This window comes from Podarcis raffonei, chromosome 11, assembly GCF_027172205.1.
Source record: "Podarcis raffonei isolate rPodRaf1 chromosome 11, rPodRaf1.pri, whole genome shotgun sequence".
Taxonomy (NCBI): domain Eukaryota; kingdom Metazoa; phylum Chordata; class Lepidosauria; order Squamata; family Lacertidae; genus Podarcis; species Podarcis raffonei.
In genome coordinates this window covers 43,128,376-43,151,776 of record NC_070612.1, presented here as the reverse complement: position 1 = coordinate 43,151,776, position 23,401 = coordinate 43,128,376, and the positions used below count along the sequence as shown (strand labels likewise).

At 42.5% G+C, this 23,401-nt stretch overlaps 1 protein-coding gene across 3 annotated transcripts in view; it reads left to right on the top strand.

The window, feature by feature from the left end:
- The window catches only part of MCC (MCC regulator of WNT signaling pathway), a 212,321-nt gene that overhangs the window by 175,477 nt on the left and 13,443 nt on the right, over window positions 1-23,401 (top strand). For all 3 annotated transcript variants that reach the window (XM_053408630.1, XM_053408632.1, XM_053408631.1), the window contains 6 exons: window positions 6,315-6,461; window positions 6,804-6,893; window positions 12,008-12,156; window positions 15,124-15,264; window positions 16,648-16,748; window positions 19,062-19,245. In XM_053408630.1, the coding sequence (XP_053264605.1) occupies window positions 6,315-6,461; window positions 6,804-6,893; window positions 12,008-12,156; window positions 15,124-15,264; window positions 16,648-16,748; window positions 19,062-19,245 (812 nt within the window). The remainder of the gene's footprint in view (window positions 1-6,314; window positions 6,462-6,803; window positions 6,894-12,007; window positions 12,157-15,123; window positions 15,265-16,647; window positions 16,749-19,061; window positions 19,246-23,401) is intronic.

Below are 23,401 nucleotides of genomic sequence, written 5' to 3'. Positions count from 1 at the left end.
AAAGCACTATTAAATGTCTGGGTCAGATATAAAGATTTGCTGGAAAACAAAACTCCAAGGTGGCTGTCGCCAATGGAAGCTAAGGCAGTTAAAAAGTTAAATATGGAGTCGAAGTGGCCAAGATATTGGGAAATTCTGGAAAAGGAAGGGGACAAACTGAGATTGCAGAGTTTTGAGAAATTAAAAGGGAAGGTGAGAGATTGGTTGCACTATCACCAAATAAATGAAGTGTTTAAATTGGACAGTAAAATTGGCTTCCAGGTGGAAAAATCAAAATTGGAGACTGAATTGTTAGAATCCAGTACTAAGAATTTGTCAAAAATGTACAATTTGCTGCTGAAATGGAATACACAAGATGAAACGGTTAAATCAACTATGATTAAATGGGCTCAGGACATTGGTCATAATATTTTGTTTGCTGATTGGGAAAAGTTGTGGACCACCGGGATGAAATTCACGGCATGTAATGCCTTAAGAGAAAATATTATGAAAATGATCTATAGGTGGTACATAACCCCAGTCAAGCTTGCAAAGATTTACCATTTGCCTGATAATAAATGTTGGAAATGTAAAGAAAAGGAAGGCACATTTTTTCACCTTTGGTGGATGTGCCCGAAGATTAAGGCATTCTGGGAAATGATCTATAATGAACTTAAAAAGGTATTTAAATATACCTTCCCTAAGAAACCAGAGGCCTTTCTCTTGGGTATTGTCGGCCAAGGGGTGTTAAAGACGGATATAACTTTCTTTATGTATGCTACAACAGCAGCTAGAATACTCATTGCAAAGTACTGGAAGACACAGGATCTACCCACACTGGAAGAATGGCAGATGAAGGTGATTGACTACATGGGTTTGGCAGAAATGACGAGCAGAATCCGAAACCAGGGAAGAGAAGCAGCGGAAGAAGAATGGAAAAAGTTCAAGGACTATCTAAAGAAATATTACAAAATTAATGAAAGTTAGAATGATGTTGGACTGGAAAGTAAATGGTTACTATTAGCAATGGTTAAGACAAGGAGAATAAGGAAGATTAGCTTAAATTTAAAGTAAAATAAGGGAAGATTTGCTGAGTAATTGATTAGAATCTGGAATACAGAAAAGGGAGGCATGAGGAAGTCGGGGAAGAAAGGTATAAGAAAATAAGATATGAAATGGTACTTGTTTTTTGTTTTGTTTCTGTTTTTGTTTGTTTATGTATTTGTTGTTTTTATGTTATGTCTGTGTGGTTATAAAAACTGTTTAATAAAAAATATTTTAAAAAAAAAAAGAACGGACCTCCGGAACAAATTAAGTTCGTAACCCAAGATACCACTGTAATGGGTTTTCAGGGAAAAAGCAGCTGCATGAAGGTCTGGTCTAGATTGGAATTGTGGGGAGGGGGTTTCCTTCACATGACATTTTCCTGCCGCAAATCATGTGTTATTTCCCTTGAAGGCGTTGCTTTACTGCAAACAGCAACTCTGGGTGGGAATTGAAACCAGGAGGAATAATTTTGGGTTAAGCCCCCTTTGTACCCTTCATTCTCCAGTCTGTGAAGCTGGAAGAAGGGAAGGAAGGAATAGTGCTAAGCATCCTTTTTAAATATGGGTACTTAGTGTAACACATAGCTCAAATATTAGTATCATCTTTTCGGAGGAGAGCTTCTAAGTATCCTGTCCTTCATGAGCTGCCAAGTTATGTATATATGTAACAACTCATTTTTACTTAAGTTCCTCTGGGTTTAGGGACTATAGCTCACTGCACTTCTTTATTCTGTCCACTGCTATAATCGGAAGGGATATTTATGTGTTTCAATAAACAGTTTGACTTTCAAGGAAATTTCCCCTTCAGACTGCATGTTTATTTCCTTTCTTCTTCTTTTATTTTCTATGCTAGTGGTGCAGGAAAAATGAGCTCTTGATTTCCCTTGTGGACCAAGTTGCTGTGCTGAAGAAGGCCATTTGTTTCTTTAAGTATTTGTCCGAGGCAAAGCTTATAATCTTGCATCAAAAAATGTCATTTGCAAGCTACCCCCCCTTCCTTTTCTAGTCCTAAAGCCATTTTGAGGTCAGGCCTGCTTTATTTTAATACCTTTTTTTTGTTTTTAATTGCATACAATAAGAACAATGCAGTTGTTCAGCAACTTTGGGGGTCTTGAGTTACTTCACTGATTTGTTGGGTACCCTTTTCTAATTTGCTGTGTTTCTAGCATTTATCTGCTCTGCAGTGCTGCATTTCAACTATAGCTTCTGAAGTATAAATAAATTATTTACACTTCAATCACTTTGGGTTTTTAATGCAATGAGGTCATCCTAGGATGTTTCTCTACAAATAATTATTTCAAACTGCTTTATTATATGCAGACCATTAGCTCAGTATCCTGTAACACAGATTCATAGAGCCAGTTCAAATTATCTTTCCCGACTTCTTAAACCATAAATTCAGGGACAAGCATCATGCTTGCTCCTCTTTCACCTTACTCCTCCTCACTTCATGCACCAGCTTCAGGGCTCAATTCCTGGCATGTGTTAAGCCACAATTCCCTGTTCTGTCTGAACCAGGATACTGGTTTAATCGTGGTGAATAAACCAGGATTATAAGGCAGGAGCTTATTATGAGAGGTGGGGAGGAACATTCGATCCTGACGCTTGCCTCCAGATGGATAAATCATGGTTTATGAAGCTGGGGAAAACAGTCTGAATCAGCTCACAGATGGAAATTTGGGGTGCCAATTTATCCTAGTAGCTGAGAAGAACCTTCCAATTTACTTCTCAGCATTTGCACTAAATTGGTTAGATTTATTATTGTTTTGAGCTTTGTTGTGTAGGCATTTCTGAGAATGGGTTGCCTATGTATGTTTGTACTTCGATATGGTGAAATAAAGCACAGTGTGTTTGCTTTTTTAATAACTTACTTTCATCTTAGATTTTGTTACCATACTTTTCGCACCATAGGACGCACTTTTCCCGTCTTAAAAACTAAGGGGGAAAGTCTGTGCGTCCTATGGAGCGAATGCAGGGGGGAGGCAGGCAGGAAAAGCCCCCAAGAGCCCCACACAAGCTTTGCGCGGCTCTTGCGGGCTTTCCCCCAAGAGGGAGAAGGGACTGACACCGCCAGTCAGTCCCTTCTCCCTCCTCTAGAAAAGCCTTGCACAACCTCTCCAGCTGGGGGGGAGGAGGCTTCACAAGGCTAAAGAGGAAGCCAGGGCAGCGAGTGCAATCCATCCCGTTCACTGCCCTGGCTTCCTCTTTAGCCTTGCGTGCCTCTCCAGCCGCAAGAGATCTACCAGAGGTAGATCTTAACCCTTGCTTCACCTGGGAGCTTCTCTGGGCAGGAATTCCCTCAGCTTAAGTGGGGTGGGGGAAGTGTGGCAGGTAGGGGGGTACCTACCTAGACACTGAAGCCACATGTCTCTCAGATGAAAATTGGAAGTGGGCATTGTGTGAAGTGGCTGTGGATCTCCTGCTGCAGAACTGTAGGACTGTATAGAGTTGGGAGGGCCACCCGAGGGTCATCTAGCCCAGCCCCCTCACAATGTAGGAATCACAGCTAAAGAACGCCAGGCAGATGGTCCCCCAACCGCTGCTTAAAAGCCTCCAGTGGTGGAGACCCCAAACACCTTCCGAGGTCATAGAATTGCAGGGTTGGAAGGGAACCCCAGGAGTCATCTAGTCCAGCCCCGGTGGACAGCGGGCACAATCCATCCCATTGTGCAAGACTAAAGATGCTGCACAAGGCTAAAGAGGAAGCCAGGGCAGCGAGTGGGATGGATCGCGCTCACTGCCTTGTCTTCTTCTTTAGCCGCGCTGGAGAGGTTTAGCTCCTGGCTGGAGAGGTTGCGCGGCTATGGATCCCGCGTGCTGTCTTGGCTTCTTTGCTTTTTGGGGCTGGTGGGGGAACCCGGGCTTCCCCCGCAGCCCTGAGAAGCTCTGGGAGAAGCAGACAGGCTGCGCGCAGCCTGTCCGTTGCTCTTTGGGGCTGGGGGGGGGATAATATTCTTTTCCTTGATTTCCCCCTCTAAAAACTAGGTGCGTCCTGTGGTCCGGTGCGTCCAATAGAGCGAAAAATACGGTAACTCTTTTGTGAATGAATACCCAACAGCGACTGGCACAGTGGGGTGGCACCACGCTGCGGCTCCCTCCCCATCCTTGCCTCTGCTCTACCCCAGTGCAACACTACCTGCTGCCAGGAGGATGGTAGCATGGCACCTCATTAGTAGCTCCTGAAATCAGTTTCTCTTCTCCTTCCCACCAGCCCTGCATGCTGACATTGGCTCCTCCAGTCAGACTTTTCCTCCCCCCAGTTGACCAGAGTAGTGAGTTATCTCTCACCATTAAAGTGAGGATCCATTCGCTTGTCACATTCTGGGGAGAAATCTCTAATCTGTATGATGCCCTGATTTTCTTCGCAGGCACCTCCTTCTCTCACGCGCGGGAAGAGAAGAGGATGAGCGAACTGGGCTGCACTGTGTTTCTTTAAGCTCATTATCGTCCCAATCATTTGATCTGTTCTGGAAGTAAATGATTGTTTTGGGGTCAGATGATCATGGATGTAACACATTCAAATGTGGAACTGCGTGGTTCATTTGTAATGTCTTCCTCTATTGGGGCAGAACATTGTGTGCATGTGAGCATCTTACTGGTTTGAGGGCTCTCTGTAGCGTGCATTGGAGTTTGCAAGCACCGAGATTGATTTAGCAGCTAGTTTGACACACGTGGAACCATTTTGGAAATGGGAAACAGAGTGAACTCTAAGCTAGAAGTGCACATTATGGGAGAACTGAAACTTCTTAACTGCCACCTGTTAATCCTAGTGAGGCTGATAGTGCTAGAGAGCCAGTGTGGTGTAATGGTTAAGAGCGGTGGACTCGTAATCTGGTGAACTGGGTTCGCTTCCCCGCTCCTCCACATGCAGCTGCTGGGTGACCTTGGGCTCAGCCTCACTCACCTCACAGAGTGTTTGTTGTGGGGGAGGAAGGGAAAGGAGATTGTTAGCCGCTTTGAGACACCTTAAGGGGAGTGAAAGGCCAAGTCCAAATGCCTCCTCCTCCTCTTCTTGCTTGCGTTTAGCATTCATTTTGCTAAATTGAATGCATAAATCAATTTCTGGGAACTCTGGCCATAATCCCAGAGGCGCACCTGTGGATTCTACGTGGTTCATTAGTCTCCTCTGCCCACCATGTCTTACTGCCAGGTTGCTTTTGCAATGATGCAATGTGGATGGGAAGAAAATCCTGAAATGGTTTGTGGTCTGGAAGGAATCTTCAGCTGAAATAAATTCATATAAAAGAATTCATACATCCGCAGCTTTTATGTATATCTAAATAAGGCTAATTCTTGTGGCACATACCTGTATATTTGCTTATACATAATATGTGCCTAAGTCCATGTCACTTTACTCATCTGAAGTCTGGGGACATAACAGTTGTGGGATCCAGTACAATTATTCCTCCCCTTTCACCACTGCAACTTTCATCAAGAGTTAACTATTCATCTTGCTCAGTAGCATATAAGAAGTGAACAAAACAACAATGGATCCACCGCTTTTCCCCCCATATGCGTTGTTTGTGTTTCTTCCAGTGGTGTTCATTGAATCTGACCTCAAACTAAAGGTATTCATATGGCCAGAAAGACAGATTGCTCTCAGTAAATATGTCCATGCTTCATAAAACTTGGTAGTACTAGAAACTGCCTTGTCGCAGCCGAAGAACCAATGTGTCAGGTGGTGGTGTGGTTGCTTGAGAGCAAACAGGCAAGACTCCAACCCGTCTTTTCCAGACTTTATTATCTGTACAAACTATCTTACAGTGCAGAGCATCTCAAGTCCGTGTCTGCTCAGTCGCTAGCAGAATCTGGGAGTGGGCGGTCCTTATACCTTCCCCAGCATAACAGTCCTGTGACTCCCATCCTTCTCCTCCTCTCTCTGTGCGCAAACCTACTGCGCAACATGGGCGCTGGCAAAGGGGGACTTGCCTCCCCTCCCCTTTGCTCAGGCTCGGTGTTGAGGCTTTCCCTAGCATCTTCTGATCCCTGCACCCCTTCCCCACTGGAGGTGGGGCTTCCCTCCTCGCAAGAGGAAGAACTGCTTCTCAAGATCTTCAGAGCTCCCTGTAACACAACTGCTCTTCCACCTCTCGCCTCTGAGCTGATGGCAGTTCCCTGACACAATGGAAAAGCTTTTGCTTTAGAACTTTTTCAAGCTTTTCTTCCTTTAACAAATAAATCAATAACCCCAGGCTAAAGCAGAATTTGGCTGCTGCGGCCAGGACTGCTCATCAGACCAAGTGCAAAGGAAAACAAATGACTTTGTCTTAATATTGTGTGTTCTTCCAGGTTCGAGAACTGCAGACCCGTTTACAAAGTGTCCAGGCAACTGGCCCATCAAGTCCCGGCCGCCTTACTCCTGCCAACCGTCCCATTAACCCTAGCACTGGAGAACTGAGCACCAGCAGCAGCAGTAATGACATCCCCATTGCCAAGGTGAGTCCTGGTACATTGCCACAGTGCCTCTCATTATCTGGGAGACGCAGCCTTTGCTGTGCGCAGCTGCTGTGCAGGCGTGCAATTAACTGGGAAGCATGAGCCAGAGCGCCAGGGGAATTTACAAGGATCCTAAGTGAGTCTGAAAACTCGAGCTGCAGGGAGAGATAAGTGCTAAGGATTTTAAGCCTCTGTTAGTCACAACACACATGCCAGTTTACATTAATCAACTTAACATACAATTTCTGGATGTGTGAAGAAGGGGGAGGGATTTGCATAGCTGTGCAAAAGCTACATACGACACCTAATATTTGCGGTGGGGTTTTTTCCCCCCGTTTCTAGATAGCTGAACGAGTAAAGCTCTCAAAGACAAGATCGGAATCTTCAACATCTGACCGTCCTGTCCTGGGATCTGAAATCAGCAGCATAGGGGTGAGTGCTAATGATCACATAGGATTTATGCTCATGTCGTGAACTGCCTTGTGATCTTTGGATGAAGGGTGGTATAAAAATTGAAATAATATATATTTAAAATATTCTTTTAAGGGAAACAAAAACGGTCCCCTGTACTCACCATGAAGTTGTTACAATAAGTGCCACACTTTTAATATCTGGGAGGGGGAGCGGTTTGCTGGTACTGAGTATCCCCACAAAAAAACATAAATGCTACAAACATATAATCCTTCCATAAGGATTTGTATATATTGTACATAGCCTTACATGAGATGGTGATATATAAGTAATCTTACGAAAAAAATCTGATCAAGAAGTGCCCATTAGCATTAGACCAAAGGCCTGTCTACTTCAGCATAATGCACTCACAATGACCAACCCGCAAGTAGGACATGATTGCAACAGTGCGCTGTCTACTTGTGCTCACAAGCAACTAGTATGCTGGAGGTAATACATCGTGATTGTGACTATAGGCACTGAGAGCCTTATGGTCATGAATTTGTCTATACCCCTTTGAAAACCATCCAAGTTGGTGGCTACATCTCTTGTGTTGGCAAATTCCATAGTTTTAGGTGCTGTATGAAGTCTGTCCTGAAATGTCCAACATTCGGCCTTATTGAATGACCCTGGGTTCTAGTATGATAAGAGAGGAAGAACACTACTTTTATAGGGGTGTTTGGATGCACCTTTTTAAGCTCTAATATCCTTTTAAGGTGTCGCGACCAGAATTGTACACAGTAGTCCAAGCTCATTTGCACCATCAGCTTGTATAGTGGCCTTATTATATCAGAAGTTTTATTTCTGACCCTTTTCCTAATGCTCTCCAATGCGGAATTTGTGTTTTTCACAGCTTCTGCATACTGGCTTGACATTTTCATTCACCTGTGTGCCTTGTCCCCAAGCTCTTTCCTCATCAGTCAGTCCCAGTTCAGAACCTCTTCTCTCTCTCTCTCTCTCTCTCTCTCTCTCTCTCTCTCTCTCTCTCTCTCTCTTTTTTTTTTTTTTTTTTTTTGCCCCAATCTGCTTTGCTTTACCCTTGCTTACACTGAATTCCATTTGCTTTTTAAATGCCCAGTTTACTGAGATACCTTTGGAGCTCCTAGCAGTCAATTTTGTTTTAAGCATCCTGAGCAAAGGGTGCCGTCGGCAAACTTGGAAACCTCACCCCACCCCCAACAGCAGGTCATTTGTGAACAAGTTAGAAAGTCCAGTTCTCAATACTGGTCCTTGGGGAACCCCACTTCTTGCACCCCTCAATTGTGTAAACTTTCAGTTTATTCGTGTACAGTCATACCCTGGAAGTCGAACAGAATCTGTTCCGGAAGTCCGATGGACTTCCATAATGTTCAAAAACCAAAGCATGGCTTCTGATTGGCTGCAGGAAGCTCCAATAAGTAATTTTATGAAGAAAATCTGAGCAAGAAGTGCCCATTTGACTTCCAAAAATTGTTCAAAAACCAGAGCACTCACTTGCAGCTTTTGATCGTTTGGGAGCCGAAATGTACGAATTCCGAGGCGTTCGGCAGCCAAGGTACAACTATATTCTGCTTCCTGTTCTTTAACAGTGGTTTTAAATTATGTAGATTAAGAAAGCCTACCTATATTCACATGATACAATTCTGTTTTCGAGAGGAAAGAGATCAGAACTTATTTTCATGTTGCAGCATAAGGGTATCTTGTTATTGTACCATGTGCATGGAATATGCAAAGCCATGCATTTGGTTTCTGTGGCAGAAGTCCATAACCAGCTTTTACAGCTGGAGATTATATTATTAAGGAGACTCAGCATGAATTTGGGGGAGGGAGCTGTATTTTTGCAGTTCTAATACAACCCAACAGCAACCCTATGGATTAAGATAAAATCCCACTCACATAAATAATTCTACCCACATCAGAAGGATATCATGCAATAACTGAAAATTAAGATGATTTACAACCTAAGCTTGATGCCAGAGAATAATTCTGATCTCTTGCAGAGTACTTCAGTGTAAAACATCCATAACTGCATTATTGTTCCAACTATCTTTTATTTGTTTATGAAGCAGCAAAATCTCTAGTCCTCATCTTTAGGGGTTTTGTTTGATGCTTGGACAACATTATTATAAGGAAGTGCACTAGAAAGAGGATCCTACTAGAAAGAAGATTGTATCCAGCAAAGCTTTACTTGGTATCCGAAGACTAATTATTTTATAATTCACCTGGTTGTTGATTCTGTTTTAATGTCAGGATTATTTTTCATTTTGTTGTGCTTTGTAAGCCACCTCAGGTTTGATTTTATTACAGAAAAGCAAAACATAAGCATTCAAATAAATATAGAGGAAATTGGAACCCTCTTGACTTACTATTACTAGTGTGATTCCTGTTAGTAGTTTGGTTTTTCAGTTTGATCAAGCTGATGACCATTAGCAGCTAAGAAAGTTCACAGCCACACCTTTTCTTCATTCTGCTTTCTCTGTAATTATTATTATTTTTTTTATATAAAATATTTATTAGCATTTTCAAGAAACACACAACAGACAAAAACAAGAAAGCAATCTATTTTTTCTGCTGCAACTCCCTTATTGTTGTTGTTGTTTAGTCGTGTCTGACTCTTCATGACCCCATGGACCAGAGCACGCCAGGCACTTCTGTCTTCCACTGCCTCCCGCAGTTTGGTCAGACTCATGCTGGTAGCTTCGAGAACACTGTCCAACCATCTCGTCCTCTGTCGTCCCCTTCTCCTTGTGCCCTCTATCTTTCCCAACATCAGGGTCTTTTCCAGGGAGTCTTCTCTTCTCATGAGGTGGCCAAAGTATTGGAGTCTCAGCTTCAGGATAGCTACGAACTACACTGATGCAAAAACTCAAAAAGGTTCCTTGAAAGTAGCAATTCATGAATGGTGGTTCATAATTTCACACAATTCTGCAAAGCAACTTCAGAAGGTTATACAGTGGTACCTCGGGTTACAGACCTTTCAGGTTACAGATGCTTCAGGTTACAGACTCTGCTAACCCAGAAATAGTACCTTGGGTTAAGAACTTTGCTTCAGGATGAGAACAGAAATCGTTTGGTGACAGCGGCAGCAGGAGGCCCCAGTAGCTAAAGTGGTACCCCAGGTTAAGAACAGTTTCAGGTTAAGAACGGACCTCCAGAACGAATTAAGTTCTTAACCCGAGGTACCACTGTAGATGTGGCGGAAAATAACAGCAGTTAACTGACACCTGTGCAGATGTGGACCACATAATGGCAGAGGAAGAATCCGAAGGCAAAGTAAACAGTTCACTGTGATCTGACACAAGTGTGGACAGCAATACATTTGGACAGTCCCCTCCCCAAATCTCCTGTTTATTTCAGGAGAGATTGGTTAGGGAAGAACTTCTAAGAGCTTTTAGGTTCTTCAATCTGAACTTTTGTGACACAATTTAAATGAGCAATTTAATACTTACTCTCTTGCAAATGAGCAGATGTCCCATTTCTTTTTAAGTACCTGGTGGATATAATGGGTGATATCCATTCTTGGTCATGCTTAGATGACCCATGAAAATCAAGTAGAGTCAAGTTACTCAAGTTGACTCAAGTTCTTTACATCTATAAATCTCAATGGATCTACTCTAGGAATGACTTAGTTGAATAGCACTCAGTGTGAACCCTTTCTGAGGCCTCCTGATGCATGTTGAACAGTCTATAAAATATCTGCTGTTCTAGAATAGGAATGTAATGTAAAACACTTCCTGATTATTCCTAATGAAGAGCAGTCTATTGCTGAAATTTATTAATTAATTAATGAGAATCAGGGGACCCCCTTATACCTTTTCCTGTTCTCTTGTGATTAGCCCTTGTCACCCTTGTCTCGTTCGTTACAGAATTTGCATCCCGATCCCAAGCAGTGATTCCCAGGCTTAAGAGTGAAGCCTTAATGTCTGTGGCAAAACCACACTTGCACTCTCATTGCTTGTTAGCTCCTTTGCTGTGACCTTTAAAGAAATAAATCCCACAAATATTTTAATTACTAGAAAAAGTCAGTCCCACATGGATATTAAAGAAGGTTCGAAGTGTCCCTTTTCTGGACTGCTTCATTTGTTACAGTACCCAGCACCCATATTGCTTTGTGGATATTTTAATGTGACAAAAGATTCCCATTTGATGGCTCTGGGATGCTGTAAAGGACTTCGCTTTAGCCACATGTCAATTGAGGAGTGATGCAGGCATGGTTGGGCTGCGTACACTAGTACACAACTGGCATATTACAGTATGGTTTAGTAAACCAAGGTTTATGGCTTGTGTTGTTGTTGTTGTTGTTTAGTCGTGTCCGACTCTTCGTGACCCCATGGACCAGAGCACGCCAGGCACCTCTGTCCTCCACTACCTCCCGCAGTTAGGTCAGACTCATGCTGGTAACCTCGAAAACACTATCCAACCATCTCGTCCTCTGTCGCCCCCTTCTCCTTGTGCCCTCCATCTTTCCCAGCATCAGTGTCTTCTCCAGGGAGTCTTCTCTTCTCATGAGATGGCCAAAGTACTGGAGCCTCAGCTTCATGATCTGTCCTTCCAGTGAGCACTCAGGGCTGATTTCCTTAAGAATGGATGCGTTTGATCTTCTTGCAGTCCATGGGACTCTCAAGAGTCTCCTCCAGCACCAAAATTCAAAAGCATCAATTCTTCGGCGATCAGCCTTCTTTATGGTCCAGCTCTCACTTCCATACATCACTACTGGGAAAACCATGGCTTTAACTATACGGACCTTTATTGGCAAGGTGACATCTCTACTTCTCAAGATGCTGTCTAGGCCTGTCATTGCCCTTCTCCCAAGAAGCAGGCGTCTTTTAATTTCGTGGCTGCTGTCACCATCTGCAGTGATCATGGAGCCCAAGAAAGTAAAATCTCTCACTGCCTCCATTTCTTCCCATTTCTTTATGGCTTAGTGCCATTTATTTATTAAATTTATATGCCACCCTTCATCCAGTGTGTTTGTTTTTTCCTGTTTATTTTAAGTCCCTGCTGCCTCCCAACCTCAAGATGATGATGCTACTACTTTTTACAGGTGATAAATCTGTGAAATACAACATGCATGGAGTTTGCTAACTGTTTTCCATAAATACCCGATTTCATTGCAGGTTTCTAGTAGTGTAGCAGAACACTTAGCCCACTCTCTTCAAGACTGTTCCAACATCCAAGAAATTTTCCAGACCCTCTACTCGCATGGATCTGCTATCTCTGAAAGCAAAATCCGAGAATTTGAAGTGGAAACTGAGCGGTTAAACAGGTAAAGTTTACATGTATATATACAGAGTTCTGTTTTGCTTAGAGTGGATTTCTCTTTTATTTCAGAAATTGGGAAATTCAGCTGCGTCATGGAGTCTTGCCTGCATAGGAAAACTAGTGACCAATGTGAATAAAGTATCAAATAAGATTAGCTTACCAGGGCAACTATACAGCAACACTTTGGAACCTGCCTTTCAGAGCACGGCTCTTTTCAGTAGCCAGTTTCTGTGTATTACATATTCATAGAAAATATTTTGCATATGTATGTAGGCATCGCGCTGACTTGCAGGGGGAAATTCAGCATCTGAAAATCATATAATGGTAATCAGCTCTTACTTTCAGTTGATTAACTTGATTTGTTACCCCCATCATTTTGATTTGTGTGAATTATGCTTATGCCATCTGCATATAAATGTGGAAAAATATGGTGATGAAAAGGAGGGCTTAATCTGAATTAATAGCTTTCTTTCAACAAGATAATTTAGTCATCAGCATTAGGCCATAAAGTGATTTGTTAGGATTTGCATATTATTCTGCAGGTCTTAGCAACAGCTGGTGTTGCCTCCAGAGGAACCCAAAATACAGTTTTCAAGTTGATTTGTATAGATCAGTGTGATAATTTTAGTGGAGATGAGTAGGTGCTGTTGGCATCGTTGTACTTGTTGACAGTCAAAGCAATGTATTGTACCTAAATATTCAGAGTAATACCCAAACTGTATCATTTCCACATCCACCTCCTTTGAAACAGCACGGGCAAAGGAGATAGGCTTTGCGTGCAAACTCCACCTTTGGCAGGAAGCCATGCCTCCCTCACACCTGTTTCAAAGCGAAGCAGCTATGGTGGTGTTGTTTTCTGTTTTTGTACAGTTCCCTCTGAGACTGACAGAGTGTCATCGACTCCCATTGCTCCCAGGGAGATTTGCTCTTCTCTATTCAAAATGTACAGCAGCAGTAAACCCTTCTCCCAGCTGCTGGCAGCTGGATGACTGAGCTTTCCCAAAGGGAGGAAAAAACATTGCTAGCATACCAGACAGAGGCAGCCCTCCGACTCCTCATAAAGGGATCCATAGGGATGTGAGTTCTGAAAGGGGACCCATGATCTTATCCGGATCTTGAACATGGGTGTAGCCAGGGGGCAGGGGAGCAGCGCCCTCCCCCAAATCAAGTAAATGAAAAAAAATACTTAACTAAAAGTAGAAAATATCAGAATATTTGAAATTGAAATGCTTGCTGAGGTCAGTTGGAAGACGTTGCGGTGCATTTGCAACCCAACTAGGAGACAGGCATGGCTTCTGCGAACTGACTAATCGCATTGCAGGTAGCTCAGTTCTGGAACCTTCTCACAGTTTCCGGCATTTCCCCCTGTGAGTGTGCACCTATAGGTCCTGTTTAGGAACGACTAGAAGTTTCCCATAGGCTACTTATACTGCATAACTGCCCTCAGGCCTCAGTCAATGATATAGTTCAGTTTATTCAAGTTCACAGTTTGGATTGGTGTGAAGGTCGTGTTGTGAACCGGTGTTTTATTTATATATAGTGGAGTTTCCTGGCTATCGTCGGTGTGCCAACTCCAACCTAGTCAGCCTACCTAAGATACACAAATGACTGAAGATTTTGACAGATTTTTTTGAGCACTTGGGGTCAAAAGTTTCATTCCAAATCTGCTTGTCAGAGCCAAACACAAGATGGTGACAGGTGGGTGTCCTCCTTAAAGGTAAAGGACCCCTGACAGTTAACTCCAGTCGCAGACGACTCTGGGGTTGCAGTGCTCATCTCACTTTACGGGCCGAGGGAGCCGACGTTTGTCCACAGACAGTTTTTCCGGGTCATGTGGCCAGCATGACTAAGCCACTTCTGGCGAAACCAGAGCAGCACACGGAAACTCCGTTTACCTTCCCACCAGAGCGGTACCTATTTATCTACTTTCACTTGACATGTTTTTGAACTGCTAGGTGGGCAGGAACTGGGACTGAACAACGACAACGGGAGCTCACCCCATCGCGGGGATTCAAACCGCCGACCTTCCGATCAGCAAGCCCTAGGCTCAGTGGTTTACACCACAGCGCCATAAATTCTGGCATTGCCCAATGATCCTGATTGAATCAAATGAGTCCACTTTTGAATCAGTCTTCCATGAATTCCACTCCCATCCCTAAGTGTAAGGCAAAATATGTTCATAGGCCAAATGGGGAGGCCTGGTGGGCTTTAACGAGGCTCGTGGGCCAGAGGTTCCCCACCACTGATATAGTGAATTGTATCACTGATGTAGGGCGTTCCACAGATAACTGCTTCCATGACCTCAATAGGGCTTTTGACTTACCCTCTTATAGCAGTAGCCTCCTTGGCTCTTGAAAAGCTGTATCATATAAACTTTCCCAATACAGTTCTGAAAACTCAGGGCAGTTTTAAAAGCAGTTTGTGTGACAATGCAGTACAGGGAGCTACTCGCAAAGCTGTAAGGACACGAGATGTTGAGCTGCTTTTTTCGCAAAATCTCAAAAGAGAGGTTTTTGACATTTTGCCGATTTCTGCCTGGATGTATGGCAACCCTGGTTTTTGTTTTTTCATGTGATGCTCTACCTGGGCCAGTTAGCTGCAGAACTCCTTTAAAGCAAAAGAAACCACAAGGTTGAGAACAGAAGGGCGAGGTGGGCATAGGTAAGAAAAAAAGTACAGCAATGAAATATGTCTATAGAAGTAGCTCCATATCATTTCTTAAAATAATAATAATAATAATAATGCCACCCACGTTTTCATTGGGCTTTATTGGTGAAAGGGTTTTCTGCATAAGACTTGTCCATTCAGTTTGCATTATTTATTCCTTCCCTCCTTTTCCAGTAATGGATGAAAATGATTAAGGCCAGATTACTTTTCACATTTTGAGATGGAGCCATTTGGAGAATGTTCAAGGCAGGTAGGGCTGAGTAGGTGCTCTGTGAAAGTTTATAGATGGTTTTCTTCTCCGCAGCCGCATTGAGCATTTAAAATCTCAGAATGATTTATTGACAATAACTCTGGAAGAGTGCAAGAGTAATGCGGAGAGGATGAGCATGCTGGTTGGAAAATATGAGTCCAACGCCACAGCCCTGAAGCTCGCCTTGCAATACAGGTACGTGCACAGAGAATGCAAGAGACAAAATAAACGAGGTAGTACATTTTCATGTAATGCTTGTTTCCTGGAAGAGACTTGAAGGTATGTAAGTACACATAATGTACTGTTCCACCCCCGCCTTAATTCTACTCACTTCCTTACCTTGCACCATTACTTGTTAGGACTCTACTCAGTGTGAGTTGGCAGGGATAGCGTGTAGGAAGATAGTGTCCATTTCATGCTCTCTGGGGACTGCCTCAGAGAAAATGAAGAGTTGCCAATTTGACTTTGATACTAGGTAAAGGGTAAAGGACTCCTGGGCTGTTCAGGCTGAGGGAGCCGGTGTTTGTCCCCAGACAGCTTTCTGGATCATGCAACCAGCATGACTAAACCGCTTCTGGCATAACGGGACACAGCGACGGAAGCCAGAGCACACAGAAATGCTGTTTACCTTTCTGCCACAGCGGTACCCATTTATCTACTCACGCTGGTATGCTTTCGAATTGCTAGGTTGGCAGGAGCTAGGACAGAGCAACGGGAGTTCACCCTGTTGCGCGGACTCGAACTGCCCAACCTTCTGACCTGTGAGCCCAAGAGACTCAGTGGTTTAGATGGAATGTGCAAGTATTTAGTAATCATTCAGTTCACATCTGTACGTTAACTGCCTTACAGGTTATTCTCATTCATGGCACTTAGCAAAGTGCCTAAATGTTGGCTTAAGAGTAGTTTAGTAAATGATCTATATTGTTCATAGAACTAACATAAGCCACATGGTTATAAGGAAAGCAAAGTAAAACATTGCCAATGCTGAAAGTTGCCTTGGGAAAGTTAAATTGATGACCTGTTAGGCCCAGAGGCTGAAGCAAAACACAGTGAACAAACCATTTCAAGTAAATACCTTTTGCAAGTTTATCCCAGCCGTTGTCCTGTCTTTTACTGTGGCATTCCCTGATGCTCCAAAGGGCAACGGGGCCAAACTCCACTATGTCATAGGAAACAAAAGCCTTCTTGACTCATTCTGCATTCTACACTTCAGTGCAGTATTGAGTTCTGCACTGAAAGCTGAAATTCCCCAGTCTAAATGCATTATGTTGTTGTTCAGTCATGTCACCCTTTCTTTCTTACATTAGCAACTCAGACTGTTAATAATTTATTTTTTATTTAATCAATTTATATACTGTGCTTCATCCAAAGATCACAGGGCCCTTTACAGCATCATAAGGTAGGGGTTGGCTAGGATCACCAAGCCTAAGCTGCAAGAAAGTTCTAGTTTCCCAGCTAACAGACAGAGAGGAAATGACATCATTTCAGACGTCACGCCCTTGCTGTCCTGCTGTCACCTATATTGCCTTTTTCCTGTCTCGTAAGTTACAAATAGTGAATCGTTTTTGTTGTTTCCAGTGAACAGTGCATTGAAGCCTATGAGCTGCTGTTGGCATTGGCAGAAAGTGAACAGTCCCTCATTCTTGGGCAATTCAGAGCTGCGGGTGTCGGGTCTGTTGGTAAGAACTCAATAAGTTACTTTCTCCATAATCCATTGTACTTCGCCCTCAAAGGGTAGGTTGCAACACCCAATCATCTTGTGACAGTTCAGGCAACCCCCTCCCACCTCTGCCCCCCAATTAATCAAGTATGTTTTCTTTCAATCACATTTTAAACCCAAACTAAACTGCAATCAAATGTGAATAGCCATAGTGTCTAGTATAGGAAATTGAGGAAAGTTAGTGATTGAAGCTCTTGGTTCCAAACCCACCAAAAGAGAACATCAAAGGCTGAATGAAGGACGCCACATACTTTGTATAGTCAATTCCTGAATAAGTGCTATTTAATTTGTATCACATGTTTCCAGCCCAATATTGTAAATGCATCATTCAAGTGAACTGCATATTTTTAGTGGCTTTAATGAAAGATGGCTGGATACATGTATGAGAGAAGAAGATGGTTTTTAGCACTTCCAGGACTCACAGCCAAGATATAATAGTTTCTCCTGTTTTATCAATTGTTCTGCTTATTATTTATTTGATATGTTGTGAGGCACTTTGGGACCCATTTTGTGGAAAGGTAGCCTACAAATAAGATGATGATGAAGATATCTGAAAAGAGTTCACCCTAGACCTGCCATTATTCTTTTGCTGTGAATTTTCACCCTGTCTATACCTCAGCATTTTGGGTCAGGTTTTAGTGCCACGAACCACAACCAGTACTTTAGGGACAGCATGGTCTAATAGTGAGTGAGCCACTTTCTACACACTTTCCTAGTTCATTTATGAAAATTACATCAAGATTGCAATTATTTGTTATTGTAGAGAAGTTGAGAAAAATGTGTGATTTCACACATTTTCAGCTCACCCAAATGGCAATTCGAGGTTTATAATACAGAGTTGTAGGACATGGGGGGAACCTTTGGGCCCAGAAAAAATTGTTTCCCAAGCTCTGCTGTGACATGGAAACTGCTTGTTTTAAAATCTAATTTATATCACCAGCTTCTCAAGAGCCACTGAAATATAATGTGAAAACTCCTAAGGACAATATGACCAGCTGGCTTCAGTCTTACAAGATGGATGAGTTTCAGCAAACTAGAGTCAATGATCCACAGATGTGGTGGCGTTTTGTTTTGAGTCCTGTGGATTGGGCATGTGGTTTTTTTTTTCCTTTATGAGGCAACACATTTATCTGTGGAATTTTAATGCTGTGTTTCTATTATTAGAGTCCAAAATTAAGCGCAGATAGAAATTTCAATGCAAATTTTAAAGAGCTATTTAAAAATAATTTAAATGATAAAAGACGCAAGCAGCAATAAAATGTCAGTCATCAGCCTAAATAAAAACTAACATGAGTTTTATAAGTAATTCACCGGAAGGACAAGACTGAACAAGAAGCTTTTCACAATCATCTAAAATTAAAGAGATGTCATCCAGGCAAAGTCATAGCAAGTACAAGTGGGGATATAGTTCCTGTTTTCAGCTGCCTGTAATTGTATGAGCTTGTAGAGATGAGTTTGCAGGAGGCAGTGTGTGTTTTTGCCTCTTGTATTAGCAGTATGCATATGTGGATCACATGGAAATGCATAATGGCTATTTGTTTTCCCTGTATCCTGGTAACATAGGAGAGATGTAATTCACATTTATAAAGGTGATGAAATATGTTACTACGTATTTTTCTCACGCTTTGAAATGGAGACTGTCATTATTCCATAAGGCCTGCTTAGGTACTTCATTACAACAAAAAGTGTTTATTTTAATTTTAAAATGCACCAGCAACGACTCCATTGAACGTTGCACACACAAACAAAACAAATGCAGAGAATAAAACACAAACAAAAATGATTAAACACAGTGGTTCCCAGCTGAGGTACAAAAAGGGGTGGTGATTTTCAGTCGCCGAAACAATTGTATGGGTGGATAAGCTTGGAAGAACCAACTGGCGTTGCTTTGCTTCAAGTGATACAAGGGGAGAACGATATAACAAAAGAGAGCATCTGCTAAGAGATCTCATCTATGGCAATGGTTGTCCTTAGGCATGTAAATGCAGTTCTGTGTAGATGTCCAAAACTTAGACCTCATCTGCTTCATTTCCCTCAGCATTGAGAGTTGTCAAGCAGCCTCAGAGTCTGCTTTCTGAAGAGGAGAGTCAGAAACCATGCTCTGCATCTGGATCATGGCCTGTGGGTCCACTATAATCCTGGTGTATTTTATCAGACATTTAACTTCCTAGTTGGAAGCGCAAGATGTCATCTTAAGAGCCCATCTACTCATATTAATGCTTATTACCTGTCTCCAGTACTGCATAGCTCTGATCATTTGCTTGGCAAACAGGGGACCAAACAGGTGATGAAAATATCACTCAGATGCTTAAAAGAGCTCATGACTGCAGGAAGACAGCTGAGAACGCAGCCAAAGCCCTGCTGATGAAATTGGACGGTAGCTGCGGTGGAGCGTTTGCAGTCACTGGCTGCAGCGTGCAGCCCTGGGAGAGCCTGTCATCCAATAGCCACACCAGGTAAGCATAGCTCATTGGGTCTGTTAATCCCCAAGCCTTAGCATTCAGAACAAAGTAGATTATGTTGTTTTTCATTTATCTTATCTATCTGTCCTCAAATCAGCATGCTGGGTTATACTGGTGTTCGTTACAAATCACTTCAGTGCCTCGGTGACTGAACTCTCTCAAGATTTTCAACAGGCTCTGTGCAAAAAAAGAAGTTTGTGTAGATTTGTTGCGTGTGGGTGATTCTGATCTATTTCATAAAGAGCAAACTCATACCATTTGTTTTACTTCAGTGATTTCTCTGCCCTTTGTCTCTCAATTCCCTCTTCTCATTGAAACCTAAAGCAGGCACCTGTATTCTGTGAAGGCCGCAAAGGTTTCCAATCTAGAGACTTTGTAGGTTTTTGCCTCAAACTTTTGAAGTGGCCGCAAGTTGTGTTCTAGTTTCATAAATATTTTCATTTCATGTTAGAAGAAAAGAGTGTGTTTTTTTAAAAAGTGTTTTTCTATCAGCATTTATTGTTTTAAAAAGCAAAACTCAACAACTTCCATGACTGCAACTGCAGAAAACATCAGTTCAGTATGAGAACTACTTGGAGTTTAGAATGGAATAAGAATTTTCAAATACTGAATTTGCCTTTAGAGCCACTTATTCAATCCTTCTTCATTTTCAATCAAAATATGCTTGTCAGTGTTGAATTTTGTCTCTAAAAGTGAGTGGCGGAACTCTCATTGTGTGACTTAATGGTGTATACTTGCTTGGGCTTACACAAGTATTTTTTTATTGCATTGTGGCCTTTCAGTCTTTAAAAAGTCCAAAAAAGCCAGTGTCCATAAATGATAGAAAGTTAATGACGATTTTATTTGCGTATTTCATTTGTATTCAGCCTTTCTTTGGTGGATCTCAATATGTTTCTCCATCCAGGCACTAACCAGACTCATACCTGCTTTTGCTGCACCACTGCTGTAGGGCCAAAGGATGACTACCCCTTGACCAAAAATACAACCAGGCGAAACAATTTAAGCCATTTGAATCTGTCTGCCGAACTGTATGCAGATAAAATAACTCAAAATGGCAGTTGAAACTCCTCTTGTAAACTTTGAGGGCGGTGGTGGTGGTGGGGAGGCTTTCTCCTTGGCAAGGACTTTTCATGTCAAAGTGAATAATTTCCCCAGCAGTTTGAAGCTCTTCAAAATGGGAGTTTGTAATGGGAGTGTTGACCCAGACTTAACTTCAGCATCAGGAATGAGTCGCTGAATGTCACATTGCAGAACACATTACTGGGAACAAATGCACAGGCAGCCACTGGTGACAAGGGGGTTAAAAGACTGTAAAAGGGAGCAACTGCAACAAAATGGGGCGGGGCGGGGAGGGAGAAGAAGCAGTACAGAGGCTGTTGTTAGTGAAGTGAATAAAAATAATAGCTAGCATTTCAATTTGTTGGGCTGGCAGCATCCCAGCAAGGCTGCCAATTTATTTGTGAAAACAGAAGAAGAAAATCTGTGGCATATTAAGAAATCATAATTGTTCTAATGGAGAAAGCCTAGCCATGAAGCTAGAAGGGACAATTGTTATCATCAAAATATCTGCTGCATTAAGAAGATCCCTTAATTATTTGAACCAGTCAGTTGGGCAATCAATGGGGTCAAAAGTAGGACAGAAATCTGAACCTTTCCTCAGCTAATATAAAATGTAGAATTTGTACCACCTAGACAGAGTTCTATGATATATTAAACCTGCTGTATTTATGTATTGTGAATAATAGATGGAAAGCACTTGCGTGATAGCCAATAAATCCTTTATACCGCAGTGTATCACACAGTTCAGTTTTTACAGTTCTTACATGAGTGTTGTAAGAGCATGTCAGATGGAACATAGTTGAGGTCAATACAAAGGCATTTTCCACTACAAGACATCTCATTTAGTTGGAGAGTACAACAATGTATTATTATTAGTAGTAGTAGTAGTAGTAGATTATTATTATTATTATTATTATTATTATTATTATCATCATCATCATCATCATCATCATCATCGCTTTATATTCCTTCCTTCTAAAGGAGCTGAGGGCACAAACAAATGAATAACAATATCATGAAAAACAATCACATTTTCTCAGGCAGCGATTCCAAGATTGCCAGGAATAAATAGCATATTTCAGCCATCAAATGCCTGGTTAAACAGGAAAATTCACAAAAACTATGAATAGAGAAGTTTGTTTGTTGCATTTATAATCTGCCCTTCACCACATGGTCTTAGGGTACATAAAAGGATATAATATAACAATCTGAAATATGCAGCATAAAAAATGTAAGCAGTAAATAAAATCACCGTTACCCTTCACGTTACTTCATCCTTCCTCCAAAGGCTTGGGTAGAAAGGTGTGTCTTAGCCCGCCAAAGGAAAGCATGTATTGTCAGTGAAAAGTGCACCTCAGAGGGGAAGGGCATTCCATAGCCGGGAGGTCACTAAAGAAAAGGCCCCCTTTTGAGGGTCAAGAGCGAGGCGCAGGTCACACGACTCACCGAGCATGTCCCGGGAGATGTGCGTCCCAGTTTTGCATCAGAAAAAGTTTAAAGGTATGGCCTCACCTGCTGAGGAATGCATAAGTCAACACAAGCCTCTTGAAGTGGCAGCCAGTGCAGATCATGTAGGACTGATGTAATGTGAACCCAGCCAGTGATGCCCGGTAGCTGCTGGTTTCCACCCAGTTGCCGCTTCCAAACCATCTTCAAAGGCAGCCCCATTAGTACAGTAATCCTGTCTGGAAATTACCAGGACATGGGTTACGGTGGCCAGTCTTTCTGTCTGGAAGGGACCATAGCTGGAAATAGACACTCCTAACCACCAAGGCCAAATCTGGCCTTGAGTACCTGTGCTGGATTCAAGAGCTGTTCCTCTTGGGGAGTGCAACCCTCTCCTGAAGGGAGTGTCCCTGCTTCACGGACCCAAAAGCCCAGAACCTTCATATTGTCAGGATTCAGCTCCAGTCCGGCTCTTTACTACTTCCAGGCAACAGTACGGTACCTGAGCTGCCTCTCCGGATTCAAAAGGAACAAAATGTTAGAGCTGGGTGTCATCAGAAGACTGGTGGCATCTCATTCCAAATCTCCTGAGGACATTTCCCAATGACTTCATATGTCAACAACACATGGAACAAGACTGAACATGGTGGACACCAAAATTGATTTTCATAAGGTTGAGCAATAAGTTTCCCAATACTACTCTCTAGAAATGACACCCTGGAGATAGGACTGGATTTCCTGTGACTCTCACGCCCAACCCAAAACTGCACCGATACTGTGGTCAGCGGTATTGACCTCTACTGAGAGGTCAATGAGAATCAACTGGGCCACACTCCTCCTGTTCCACTTCTGACAAAGGTCATCACAGTTCCAGTGCCACACCCAGGCCTGAAGTCAGACTGAAATGTGCCAAAATAATTCCCTCAAGTATACTTGTAGTTGAACCACCACTTCCCTTTTATGTGCCTTTCTCCAAAAGAAGATATTAGTGACTGGGGACTACTTTTTCAAAACTTCTGAGGCCAGGGAGGTCCTCTGAAGTGTGTTTGAGGGACAGTGCAGCACTGTACCACTAAGGTCAGATGATACTTTTCTCCACACACCCTGCAATTAGGTCTTCACAATTGTGTCTGTGTGAAGATTTAACTTGTGTTGTGTTGCCTAGTGAGCCCATAGAAAGTTTTTCAGAAGCTTTGGTGTGTATTTCTTTTTCCCCCTGCCCCCATCTCTCGCTCTCTGATGGTGAGCCCAAATTAATTCATATTTTCCTCAAGCCCATATGTTTTATTTAGGGCAAGCAAGACAGCACGGCCATGATATTACTGCAGAGGGAGGCCTGGTTTTCAGAGTTCTCTGCCCGCCAACTTGAGAGCTGTTGCAGTAGTATGAGGATGAAAATAAAGGTTGCGGCAGCTTGTGGAACAGGAAGTACTGGGACTTCACCAATCTGTTGCACAGCCGTAAGAACCATGCTGGCTTCCTTTGCCTTCTTTTTTCAGAAGCCATTTTTGTACTAGCAAAACTACCACACTGCTAAACAAATCTGTATCAGCAGTGTTGAATTCCTTCCGGAATTTAAGGGAAACACAACAAGTAAAATTGTTTGCTTGCTGCTGCTTTGCCTATTACCTGTTATATCCCTAGG